The 13,441-nt window shown below is 43.4% G+C and overlaps 1 protein-coding gene across 1 annotated transcript in view; it reads left to right on the forward strand.

The window, feature by feature from the left end:
* Positions 1–13,130, forward strand: part of CFAP91 (cilia and flagella associated protein 91) — a 105,264-nt gene extending 92,134 nt beyond the window's left edge. Inside the window, exons 15-17 of the mRNA XM_056554261.1 lie at positions 8,819–8,967; positions 12,299–12,390; positions 12,825–13,130. Coding sequence (XP_056410236.1) covers positions 8,819–8,967; positions 12,299–12,390; positions 12,825–12,940 — 357 coding nt within the window. The 3' untranslated portion in view covers positions 12,941–13,130. The remainder of the gene's footprint in view (positions 1–8,818; positions 8,968–12,298; positions 12,391–12,824) is intronic.
* The last annotated feature ends 311 nt before the right edge of the window (positions 13,131–13,441 follow it).

A 13,441-nucleotide genomic window follows, 5' to 3' on the forward strand; every position in this document is an offset into this window, starting at 1 on the left:
GGTTGTATATATAATGTACAGTTGTGCGGTATGTTGTGTCCTGCAGGTTGTATATATAATGTACAGTTGTGTGGTATGTTGTGTCCTGCAGATTGTATATATAATGTACAGTTGTGCGGTATGTTGTGTCCTGCAGGTTGTATATATAATGTACAGTTGTGCGGTATGTTGTGTCCTGCAGGTTGTATATAATGTACAGTGTTGCGGTATGTGGTGTCCTGCAGGTTGTATATATAATGTACAGTTGTGCGGTATGTTGTGTCCTGCAGGTTGTATATATAATGTACAGTTGTGCGGTATGTTGTGTCCTGCAGGTTGTGTATATATAATGTATAGTTGTGCGGTATGTTGTGTCCTGCAGGTTGTATATAATGTACAGTTGTGCGGTATGTTGTGTCCTGCAGGTTGTATATAATGTACAGTTGTGCGGTATGTTGTGTCCTGCAGGTTGTGTATATATAATGTACAGTGTTGCGGTATGTAGTGTCCTGCAGGTTGTATATATAATGCACAGTTGTGTGGTATGTTGTGTCCTGCAGGTTGTATATATAATGTACAGTTGTGCGGTATGTTGTGTCCTGCAGGTTGTATATATAATGTACAGTTGTGCGGTATGTTGTGTCCTGCAGGTTGTATATATAATGTACAGTTGTGCGGTATGTTGTGTCCTGCAGGTTGTGTATATATAATGTACAGTTGTGCGGTATGTTGTGTCCTGCAGGTTTTATATATAATGCACAGTTGTGCGGTATGTTGTGTCCTGCAGGTTGTATATATAATGTACAGTTGTGCAGTATGTTGTGTCCTGCAGGTTGTGTATATATAATGTACAGTTGTGCGGTATGTTGTGTCCTGCTGGTTGTATATATAATGTACAGTTGTGCGGTATGTTGTGTCCTGCAGGTTGTATATGATGTACAGTTGTGCGGTATGTCGTGTCCTGCAGGTTGTGTATATATAGTGTACAGTGTTGCGGTATGTTGTGTCCTGCAGGTTGTATATATAATGCACAGTTGTGCGGTATGTTGTGTCCTGCTGGTTGTATATATAATGTACAGTTGTGCGGTATGTTGTGTCCTGCTGTTTGTATATAATGTACAGTGTTGCGGTATGTTGTGTCCTGCAGGTTGTATATAATGTACAGTTGTGCGGTATTTTGTGTCCTGCAGGTTGTATATAATGTACAGTTGTGCAGTATGTTGTGTCCTGCAGGTTGTGTATATATAATGTACAGTTGTGCAGTATGTTGTGTCCTGCAGGTTGTATATAATGTACAGTTGTGCGGTATGTTGTGTCCTGCAGGTTGTATATAATGTACAGTGTTGCGGTATGTTGTGTCCTGCAGGTTGTATATAATGTACAGTGTTGCGGTTGTTGTGTCCTGCAGGTTGTATATAATGTACAGTGTTGCGGTATGTTGTGTCCTGCAGGTTGTATATATAATGGACAGTGTTGCGTTATGTTGTGTCCTGCAGGTTGTATATAATGGACAGTGTTGCGGTATGTTGTGTCCTGCAGGTTGTATATATAATGTACAGTGTTGCGGTATGTTGTGTCCTGCAGGTTGTATATATAATGGACAGTGTTGCGGTATGTTGTGTCCTGCAGGTTGTATATATAATGGACAGTGTTGCGGTATGTTGTGTCCTGCAGGTTGTATATATAATGGACAGTGTTGCGGTATGTTGTGTCCTGCAGGTTGTATATATAATGGACAGCGTTGCGGTATGTTGTGTCCTGCAGGTTGTATATATAATGTACAGCGTTGCGGTATGTTGTGTCCTGCAGGTTGTATATATAATGTACAGTTGTGCGGTATGTTGTGTCCTGCAGGTTGTATATATAATGTACAGTTGTGCGGTATGTTGTGTCCTGCAGGTTGTATATATAATGTACAGTTGTGCGGTATGTTGTGTCCTGCAGGTTGTATATAATGTACAGTGTTGCGGTATGTTGTGTCCTGCAGGTTGTATATAATGTACAGTGTTGCGGTATGTTGTGTCCTGCAGGTTGTATATAATGTACAGTTGTGCGGTATTTTGTGTCCTGCAGGTTGTATATAATGTACAGTTGTGCAGTATGTTGTGTCCTGCAGGTTGTGTATATATAATGTACAGTTGTGCGGTATGTTGTGTCCTGCAGGTTGTATATATAATGGACAGTGTTGCGGTATGTTGTGTCCTGCAGGTTGTGTATATAATGTACAGTTGTGCGGTATGTTGTGTCCTGCAGGTTGTATATATAATGGACAGTGTTGCGGTATGTTGTGTCCTGCAGGTTGTATATAATGTACAGTGTTGCGGTATGTTGTGTCCTGCAGGTTGTATATATAATGTACAGCGTTGCGGTATGTTGTGTCCTGCAGGTTGTATATATAATGTACAGTTGTGCGGTATGTTGTGTCCTGCAGGTTGTATATATAATGTACAGTTGTGCGGTATGTTGTGTCCTGCAGGTTGTATATATAATGTACAGTTGTGCGGTATGTTGTGTCCTGCAGGTTGTATATATAATGTACAGTTGTGCGGTATGTTGTGTCCTGCAGGTTGTATATAATGTACAGTGTTGCGGTATGTTGTGTCCTGCAGGTTGTATATATAATGTACAGTGTTGCGGTATGTTGTGTCCTGCAGGTTGTATATAATGTACAGTGTTGCGGTATGTTGTGTCCTGCAGGTTGTATATAATGTACAGTGTTGCGGTATGTTGTGTCCTGCAGGTTGTATATAATGTACAGTGTTGCGGTATGTTGTGTCCTGCAGGTTGTATATATAATGTACAGCGTTGCGGTATGTTATGTCCTGCAGGTTGTATATAATGGACAGTGTTGCGGTATGTTGTGTCCTGCAGGTTGTATATAATGTACAGTGTTGCGGTATGTTGTGTCCTGCAGGTTGTATATATAATGTACAGCGTTGCGGTATGTTGTGTCCTGCAGGTTGTATATAATGGACAGTGTTGCGGTATGTTGTGTCCTGCAGGTTGTATATATAATGTACAGTGTTGCGATATGTTGTGTCCTGCAGGTTGTATATATAATGTACAGTGTTGCGGTATGTTGTGTCCTGCAGGTTGTATATAATGTACAGTGTTGCGGTATGTTGTGTCCTGCAGGTTGTATATATAATGTACAGTGTTGCGGTATGTTGTGTCCTGCAGGTTTATATATAATGTACAGTTGTGCGGTATGTTGTGTCCTGCAGGTTGTATATATAATGTACAGTGTTGAGGTATGTTGAGTCCTGCAGGTTGTGTATATATAATGTACAGTGTTGCGGTATGTTGTGTCCTGCAGGTTGTATATATAATGTACAGTTGTGCGGTATGTTGTGTCCTGCAGGTTGTATATGATGTACAGTTGTGCGGTATGTTGTGTCCTGCAGGTTGTATATATAATGTACAGTTGTGCGGTATGTTGTGTCCTGCAGGTTGTATATGATGTACAGTTGTGCGGTATGTTGTGTCCTGCAGGTTGTGTATATATAATGTACAGTTGTGCGGTATGTTGTGTCCTGCAGGTTGTATATAATGGACAGTGTTGCGGTATGTTGTGTCCTGCAGGTTGTGTATATAATGTACAGTGTTGCGGTATGTTGTGTCCTGCAGGTTGTATATATAATGGACAGTGTTGCGGTATGTTGTGTCCTGCAGGTTGTATATATAATGTACAGTGTTGCGGTATGTTGTGTCCTGCAGGTTGTATATAATGTACAGTGTTGCGGTATGTTGTGTCCTGCAGGTTGTATATATAATGTACAGTGTTGCGGTATGTTGTGTCCTGCAGGTTGTATATATAATGTACAGTTGTGCGGTATGTTGTGTCCTGCAGGTTGTATATATAATGTACAGTTGTGCGGTATGTTGTGTCCTGCAGGTTGTATATATAATGTACAGTTGTGCGGTATGTTGTGTCCTGCAGGTTGTGTATATATAATGTACAGTTGTGCGGTATGTTGTGTCCTGCAGGTTTTATATATAATGCACAGTTGTGCGGTATGTTGTGTCCTGCAGGTTGTATATATAATGTACAGTTGTGCAGTATGTTGTGTCCTGCAGGTTGTGTATATATAATGTACAGTTGTGCGGTATGTTGTGTCCTGCTGGTTGTATATATAATGTACAGTTGTGCGGTATGTTGTGTCCTGCAGGTTGTATATGATGTACAGTTGTGCGGTATGTCGTGTCCTGCAGGTTGTGTATATATAGTGTACAGTGTTGCGGTATGTTGTGTCCTGCAGGTTGTATATATAATGCACAGTTGTGCGGTATGTTGTGTCCTGCTGGTTGTATATATAATGTACAGTTGTGCGGTATGTTGTGTCCTGCTGTTTGTATATAATGTACAGTGTTGCGGTATGTTGTGTCCTGCAGGTTGTATATAATGTACAGTTGTGCGGTATTTTGTGTCCTGCAGGTTGTATATAATGTACAGTTGTGCAGTATGTTGTGTCCTGCAGGTTGTGTATATATAATGTACAGTTGTGCAGTATGTTGTGTCCTGCAGGTTGTATATAATGTACAGTTGTGCGGTATGTTGTGTCCTGCAGGTTGTATATAATGTACAGTGTTGCGGTATGTTGTGTCCTGCAGGTTGTATATAATGTACAGTGTTGCGGTTGTTGTGTCCTGCAGGTTGTATATAATGTACAGTGTTGCGGTATGTTGTGTCCTGCAGGTTGTATATATAATGGACAGTGTTGCGTTATGTTGTGTCCTGCAGGTTGTATATAATGGACAGTGTTGCGGTATGTTGTGTCCTGCAGGTTGTATATATAATGTACAGTGTTGCGGTATGTTGTGTCCTGCAGGTTGTATATATAATGGACAGTGTTGCGGTATGTTGTGTCCTGCAGGTTGTATATATAATGGACAGTGTTGCGGTATGTTGTGTCCTGCAGGTTGTATATATAATGGACAGTGTTGCGGTATGTTGTGTCCTGCAGGTTGTATATATAATGGACAGCGTTGCGGTATGTTGTGTCCTGCAGGTTGTATATATAATGTACAGCGTTGCGGTATGTTGTGTCCTGCAGGTTGTATATATAATGTACAGTTGTGCGGTATGTTGTGTCCTGCAGGTTGTATATATAATGTACAGTTGTGCGGTATGTTGTGTCCTGCAGGTTGTATATATAATGTACAGTTGTGCGGTATGTTGTGTCCTGCAGGTTGTATATAATGTACAGTGTTGCGGTATGTTGTGTCCTGCAGGTTGTATATAATGTACAGTGTTGCGGTATGTTGTGTCCTGCAGGTTGTATATAATGTACAGTTGTGCGGTATTTTGTGTCCTGCAGGTTGTATATAATGTACAGTTGTGCAGTATGTTGTGTCCTGCAGGTTGTGTATATATAATGTACAGTTGTGCGATATGTTGTGTCCTGCAGGTTGTATATATAATGGACAGTGTTGCGGTATGTTGTGTCCTGCAGGTTGTGTATATAATGTACAGTTGTGCGGTATGTTGTGTCCTGCAGGTTGTATATATAATGGACAGTGTTGCGGTATGTTGTGTCCTGCAGGTTGTATATAATGTACAGTGTTGCGGTATGTTGTGTCCTGCAGGTTGTATATATAATGTACAGCGTTGCGGTATGTTGTGTCCTGCAGGTTGTATATATAATGTACAGTTGTGCGGTATGTTGTGTCCTGCAGGTTGTATATATAATGTACAGTTGTGCGGTATGTTGTGTCCTGCAGGTTGTATATATAATGTACAGTTGTGCGGTATGTTGTGTCCTGCAGGTTGTATATATAATGTACAGTTGTGCGGTATGTTGTGTCCTGCAGGTTGTATATAATGTACAGTGTTGCGGTATGTTGTGTCCTGCAGGTTGTATATATAATGTACAGTGTTGCGGTATGTTGTGTCCTGCAGGTTGTATATAATGTACAGTGTTGCGGTATGTTGTGTCCTGCAGGTTGTATATAATGTACAGTGTTGCGGTATGTTGTGTCCTGCAGGTTGTATATAATGTACAGTGTTGCGGTATGTTGTGTCCTGCAGGTTGTATATATAATGTACAGCGTTGCGGTATGTTATGTCCTGCAGGTTGTATATAATGGACAGTGTTGCGGTATGTTGTGTCCTGCAGGTTGTATATAATGTACAGTGTTGCGGTATGTTGTGTCCTGCAGGTTGTATATATAATGTACAGCGTTGCGGTATGTTGTGTCCTGCAGGTTGTATATAATGGACAGTGTTGCGGTATGTTGTGTCCTGCAGGTTGTATATAATGTACAGTGTTGCGATATGTTGTGTCCTGCAGGTTGTATATATAATGTACAGTGTTGCGGTATGTTGTGTCCTGCAGGTTGTATATAATGTACAGTGTTGCGGTATGTTGTGTCCTGCAGGTTGTATATATAATGTACAGTGTTGCGGTATGTTGTGTCCTGCAGGTTTATATATAATGTACAGTTGTGCGGTATGTTGTGTCCTGCAGGTTGTATATATAATGTACAGTGTTGAGGTATGTTGAGTCCTGCAGGTTGTGTATATATAATGTACAGTGTTGCGGTATGTTGTGTCCTGCAGGTTGTATATATAATGTACAGTTGTGCGGTATGTTGTGTCCTGCAGGTTGTATATGATGTACAGTTGTGCGGTATGTTGTGTCCTGCAGGTTGTATATATAATGTACAGTTGTGCGGTATGTTGTGTCCTGCAGGTTGTATATGATGTACAGTTGTGCGGTATGTTGTGTCCTGCAGGTTGTGTATATATAATGTACAGTTGTGCGGTATGTTGTGTCCTGCAGGTTGTATATAATGGACAGTGTTGCGGTATGTTGTGTCCTGCAGGTTGTGTATATAATGTACAGTGTTGCGGTATGTTGTGTCCTGCAGGTTGTATATATAATGGACAGTGTTGCGGTATGTTGTGTCCTGCAGGTTGTATATATAATGGACAGTGTTGCGGTATGTTGTGTCCTGCAGGTTGTATATATAATGGACAGTGTTGCGGTATGTTGTGTCCTGCAGGTTGTGTATATAATGTACAGTTGTGCGGTATGTTGTGTCCTGCAGGTTGTATATATAATGGACAGTGTTGCGGTATGTTGTGTCCTGCAGGTTGTATATGATGTACAGTTGTGCGGTATGTTGTGTCCTGCAGGTTGTGTATATATAATGTACAGTTGTGCGGTATGTTGTGTCCTGCAGGTTGTATATAATGGACAGTGTTGCGGTATGTTGTGTCCTGCTGTTTGTATATAATGTACAGTGTTGCGGTATGTTGTGTCCTGCAGGTTGTATATAATGGACAGTGTTGCGGTATGTTGTGTCCTGCAGGTTGTATATAATGTACAGTTGTGCGGTATGTTGTGTCCTGCAGGTTGTGTATATAATGTACAGTGTTGCGGTATGTTGTGTCCTGCAGGTTGTATATAATGTACAGTGTTGCGTTTGTTGTGTCCTGCAGGTTGTATATAATGTACAGTGTTGCGGTATGTTGTGTCCTGCAGGTTGTATATATAATGGACAGTGTTGCGGTATGTTGTGTCCTGCAGGTTGTATATATAATGTACAGTTGTGCGGTATGTTGTGTCCTGCTGTTTGTATATAATGTACAGTGTTGCGGTATGTTGTGTCCTGCAGGTTGTATATATAATGGACAGTGTTGCGGTATGTTGTGTCCTGCAGGTTGTATATATAATGGACAGTGTTGCGGTATGTTGTGTCCTGCAGGTTGTATATATAATGTACAGTTGTGCGGTATGTTGTGTCCTGCAGGTTGTATATATAATGGACAGTGTTGCGGTATGTTGTGTCCTGCAGGTTGTATATATAATGTACAGTTGTGCGGTATGTTGTGTCCTGCAGGTTGTATATATAATGGACAGTGTTGCGGTATGTTGTGTCCTGCAGGTTGTGTATATAATGTACAGTTGTGCGGTATGTTGTGTCCTGCAGGTTGTATATATAATGGACAGTGTTGCGGTATGTTGTGTCCTGCAGGTTGTATATATAATGTACAGTTGTGCGGTATGTTGTGTCCTGCAGGTTGTATATATAATGGACAGTGTTGCGGTATGTTGTGTCCTGCAGGTTGTATATATAATGGACAGTGTTGCGGTATGTTGTGTCCTGCAGGTTGTATATATAATGGACAGTGTTGCGGTATGTTGTGTCCTGCAGGTTGTATATATAATGGACAGTGTTGCGGTATGTTGTGTCCTGCAGGTTGTATATATAATGGACAGTGTTGCGGTATGTTGTGTCCTGCAGGTTGTATATATAATGTACAGTGTTGCGGTATGTTGTGTCCTGCAGGTTGTATATATAATGGACAGTTGTGAGGTATGTTGTGTCCTGCAGGTTGTGTATATATAATGTACAGTTGTGCGGTATGTTGTGTCCTGCAGGTTGTATATATAATGGACAGTGTTGCGGTATGTTGTGTCCTGCAGGTTGTGTATATAATGTACAGTTGTGCGGTATGTTGTGTCCTGCAGGTTGTATATATAATGGACAGTGTTGCGGTATGTTGTGTCCTGCAGGTTGTATATATAATGTACAGTTGTGCGGTATGTTGTGTCCTGCAGGTTGTATATATAATGGACAGTGTTGCGGTATGTTGTGTCCTGCAGGTTGTATATATAATGGACAGTGTTGCGGTATGTTGTGTCCTGCAGGTTGTATATATAATGGACAGTGTTGCGGTATGTTGTGTCCTGCAGGTTGTATATGTAATGGACAGTGTTGAGGTATGTTGAGTCCTGCAGGTTGTGTATATATAATGTACAGTGTTGCGGTATGTTGTGTCCTGCAGGTTGTATATATAATGTACAGTGTTGCGGTATGTTGTGTCCTGCAGGTTGTAGACATCCATCAGAGTACGGTAGATTCCTATCTAGAAGACGTCATCCTCAGCACAGTCGCTCACACTGCAGAGGATCAGGCCCGAGAGGAGATTCAGAGGAAAGCCCAGGAGATCAATGATATCGCCTACCAGATGGAGAGCAGGTGGGGGCGCTGTCCTGGATAACACATACTGGCAGGGAACCATAAGAGGATCGGTGTACTCCTCCTGTCACACTCAGATGCTCCTATTGGTGCAGGACATATGGTTGTGTCCTGTATCACTAACTGCACCAGTAGAGGCGACACCACCCCTAATCATGACCTCTACTCATATCATGACCCCTACACGTGTCCCCTACTCTAGTCCTGTAGGTCGTGACCTCTACTCATACAGTCACTGCTCTAGTCCTGCAGGTCGTGACCTCTGCTCACACAGTCACTGCTCTAGTCCTGTAGGTCGTGACCTCTGCTCACACAGTCACTGCTCTAGTCCTGTAGGTCGTGACCTCTGCTCACACAGTCACTGCTCTAGTCCTGTAGGTCGTGACCTCTGCTCACACAGTCACTGCTCTAGTCCTGTAGGTCGTGACCTCTGCTCACACAGTCACTGCTCTAGTCCTGTAGGTCGTGACCTCTGCTCACACAGTCACTGCTCTAGTCCTGTAGGTCGTGACCTCTGCTCACACAGTCACTGCTCTAGTCCTGTAGGTCGTGACCTCTGCTCACACAGTCACTGCTCTAGTCCTGTAGGTCTTGTCCTCTGCTCACACAGTCACTGCTCTAGTCCTGTAGGTTGTGACCTCTACTCACACAGTCACTGCTCTAGTCCTGTAGGTCGTGACCTCTGCTCACACAGTCACTGCTCTAGTCCTGTAGGTCGTGACCTCTGCTCACACAGTCACTGCTCTAGTCCTGTAGGTCGTGACCTCTGCTCATACAGTCACTGCTCTAGTCCTGTAGGTCGTGACCTCTGCTCATACAGTCACTGCTCTAGTCCTGTAGGTCATGACCTCTGCTCATACAGTCACTGCTCTAGTCCTGTAGGTCGTGACCTCTGCTCATACAGTCACTGCTCTAGTCCTGTAGGTCATGTCCTTTATTCATACAGTCACTGCTCTAGTCCTGTAGGTCATGACCTCTGCTCATACAGTCACTGCTCTAGTCCTGTAGGTCATGACCTCTGCTCATACAGTCACTGCTCTAGTCCTGTAGGTCGTGACCTCTGCTCATACAGTCACTGCTCTAGTCCTGTAGGTCGTGACCTCTGCTCATACAGTCACTGCTCTAGTCCTGTAGGTCATGTCCTTTATTCATACAGTCACTGCTCTAGTCTGTAGGTCGTGACCTCTGCTCATACAGTCACTGCTCTAGTCCTGTAGGTCGTGACCTCTGCTCATACAGTCACTGCTCTAGTCCTGTAGGTCATGACCTCTGCTCATACAGTCACTGCTCTAGTCCTGTAGGTCGTGTCCTCTACTCACACAGTCACTGCTCTAGTCCTGTAGGTCATGACCTCTGCTCATACCGTCACTGCTCTAGTCCTGTAGGTCATGTCCTTTATTCATACAGTCACTGCTCTAGTCCTGTAGGTCATGACCTCTGCTCATACAGTCACTGCTCTAGTCCTGTAGGTCATGACCTCTGCTCATACAGTCACTGCTCTAGTCCTGTAGGTCGTGACCTCTGCTCATACAGTCACTGCTCTAGTCCTGTAGGTCGTGACCTCTGCTCATACAGTCACTGCTCTAGTCCTGTAGGTCGTGACCTCTGCTCATACAGTCACTGCTCTAGTCCTGTAGGTCGTGACCTCTGCTCATACAGTCACTGCTCTAGTCCTGTAGGTCATGACCTCTGCTCATACAGTCACTGCTCTAGTCCTGTAGGTCATGACCTCTGCTCATACAGTCACTGCTCTAGTCCTGTAGGTCATGACCTCTGCTCATACAGTCACTGCTCTAGTCCTGTAGGTCATGACCTCTGTTCATACAGTCACTGCTCTAGTCCTGTAGGTCGTGACCTCTGCTCATACAGTCACTGCTCTAGTCCTGTAGGTCGTGACCTCTGCTCATACAGTCACTGCTCTAGTCCTGTAGGTCGTGACCTCTGCTCATACAGTCACTGCTCTAGTCCTGTAGGTCATGTCCTTTATTCATACAGTCACTGCTCTAGTCCTGTAGGTCATGACCTCTGCTCATACAGTCACTGCTCTAGTCCTGTAGGTCATGACCTCTGCTCATACAGTCACTGCTCTAGTCCTGTAGGTCGTGACCTCTGCTCATACAGTCACTGCTCTAGTCATGTAGGTCATGTCCTTTATTCATACAGTCACTGCTCTAGTCTGTAGGTCATGACCTCTGCTCATACAGTCACTGCTCTAGTCCTGTAGGTCGTGACCTCTGCTCATACAGTCACTGCTCTAGTCCTGTAGGTCATGACCTCTGCTCATACAGTCACTGCTCTAGTCCTGTAGGTCGTGTCCTCTACTCACACAGTCACTGCTCTAGTCCTGTAGGTCATGACCTCTGCTCATACCGTCACTGCTCTAGTCCTGTAGGTCATGACCTCTGCTCATACCGTCACTGCTCTAGTCCTGTAGGTCATGTCCTTTATTCATACAGTCACTGCTCTAGTCCTGTAGGTCATGACCTCTGCTCATACAGTCACTGCTCTAGTCCTGTAGGTCATGACCTCTGCTCATACAGTCACTGCTCTAGTCCTGTAGGTCGTGACCTCTGCTCATACAGTCACTGCTCTAATCCTGTAGGTCATGTCCTTTATTCATACAGTCACTGCTCTAGTCCTGTAGGTCGTGACCTCTACTCATACAGTCACTGCTCTAGTCCTGTAGGTCATGACCTCTGCTCATACAGTCACTGCTCTAGTCCTGTAGGTCATGACCTCTGCTCATACAGTCACTGCTCTAGTCCTGTAGGTCGTGACCTCTGCTCATACAGTCACTGCTCTAGTCCTGTAGGTCGTGACCTCTGCTCATACAGTCACTGCTCTAGTCCTGTAGGTCGTGACCTCTGCTCATACAGTCACTGCTCTAGTCCTGTAGGTCGTGACCTCTGCTCATACAGTCACTGCTCTAGTCCTGTAGGTCGTGACCTCTGCTCATACAGTCACTGCTCTAATCCTGTAGGTCATGTCCTTTATTCATACAGTCACTGCTCTAGTCCTGTAGGTCATGACCTCTGCTCATACAGTCACTGCTCTAGTCCTGTAGGTCGTGACCTCTGCTCATACAGTCACTGCTCTAGTCCTGTAGGTCGTGACCTCTGCTCATACAGTCACTGCTCTAGTCCTGTAGGTCGTGACCTCTGCTCATACAGTCACTGCTCTAGTCCTGTAGGTCGTGACCTCTGCTCATACAGTCACTGCTCTAGTCCTGTAGGTCGTGACCTCTGCTTATAAAGTCACTGCTCTAGTCCTGTAGGTCATGACCTCCTGTAGTCTCGGTGTATCTGCTGTAACGTTGTCTTCTCCCTCGCAGCCGCACCGCCCTTCAGTCTGAGGAGATTGTGGCAGAATTGGTTTACAGTTTCCTAATTCCTGAAATCCAGAAGAAAAGTGTCAGAGAAAGAGGTGAGAGCAGTCATGTGACCTATAGACCTTTGTATACTGTATACGGCATGTTACTATGTTATGTATACCGTATATATTACTATAGTCACATGACCTTCCTATTGCATGGTACAGGTATGTACCGTATATATTACTATAGTCACATTACCTGCCTATTGCGGGGTACAGGTATATACCGTATATATTACTATAGTCACATGACCTTCCTATTGCATGGTACAGGTATATACCGTATATATTACTATAGTCACATTACCTGCCTATTGCATGGTACAGGTATATACCGTATATATTACTATAGTCACATTACCTGCCTATTGCATGGTACAGGTATATACCGTATATATTACTATAGTCACATTACCTGCCTATTGCGGGGTACAGGTATATACCGTATATATTACTATAGTCACATGACCTTCTCTATCCTGCAGTGAGGATTTCCCAGCGCAGACATCTTCAGGCCGCGCACCATGTGATCAACAGCAATACAGAGACTCTGCTGAGCGAGGCCGCGGACCCCCCAACACCCCCAGCCAAGAGACAGTGATGACCCTTCACAACCTCAGACCCCCGTACAGGGATAAACCCCCATACTGACCCCGCTCTGCAGACAGAATGCCCATTATAATGGAGTATTATAATGTTATAGTGCCCCCCAGTGTCTGCTGTAATGGAGGACGGAGTATTATATTATATTATATAATGTTATACTGTAATGGAGGACGAGTATTATATTATATAATGTTATACTGTAATGGAGGACGAGTATTATATAATGTTATACTGTAATGGAGGACGAGTATTATATTATATAATGTTATAGTGTAATAAAGGACGGAGTATTCTATTATATAATGTTATACTGTAATAGAGGACGAGTATAATATTATATAATGTTATACTGTAATAGAGGACAGAGTATTATATTATATAATGTTATAGTGTAATAAAGGACGGAGTATTATATAATGTTATAGTGTAATAGAGGACGAGTATTATATTATATAATGTTATAGTGTAATAGAGGACAGAGTATTATATTATATAA

Source organism: Hyla sarda, unplaced genomic scaffold (assembly GCF_029499605.1).
Source record: "Hyla sarda isolate aHylSar1 unplaced genomic scaffold, aHylSar1.hap1 scaffold_639, whole genome shotgun sequence".
NCBI lineage: Eukaryota > Metazoa > Chordata > Amphibia > Anura > Hylidae > Hyla > Hyla sarda.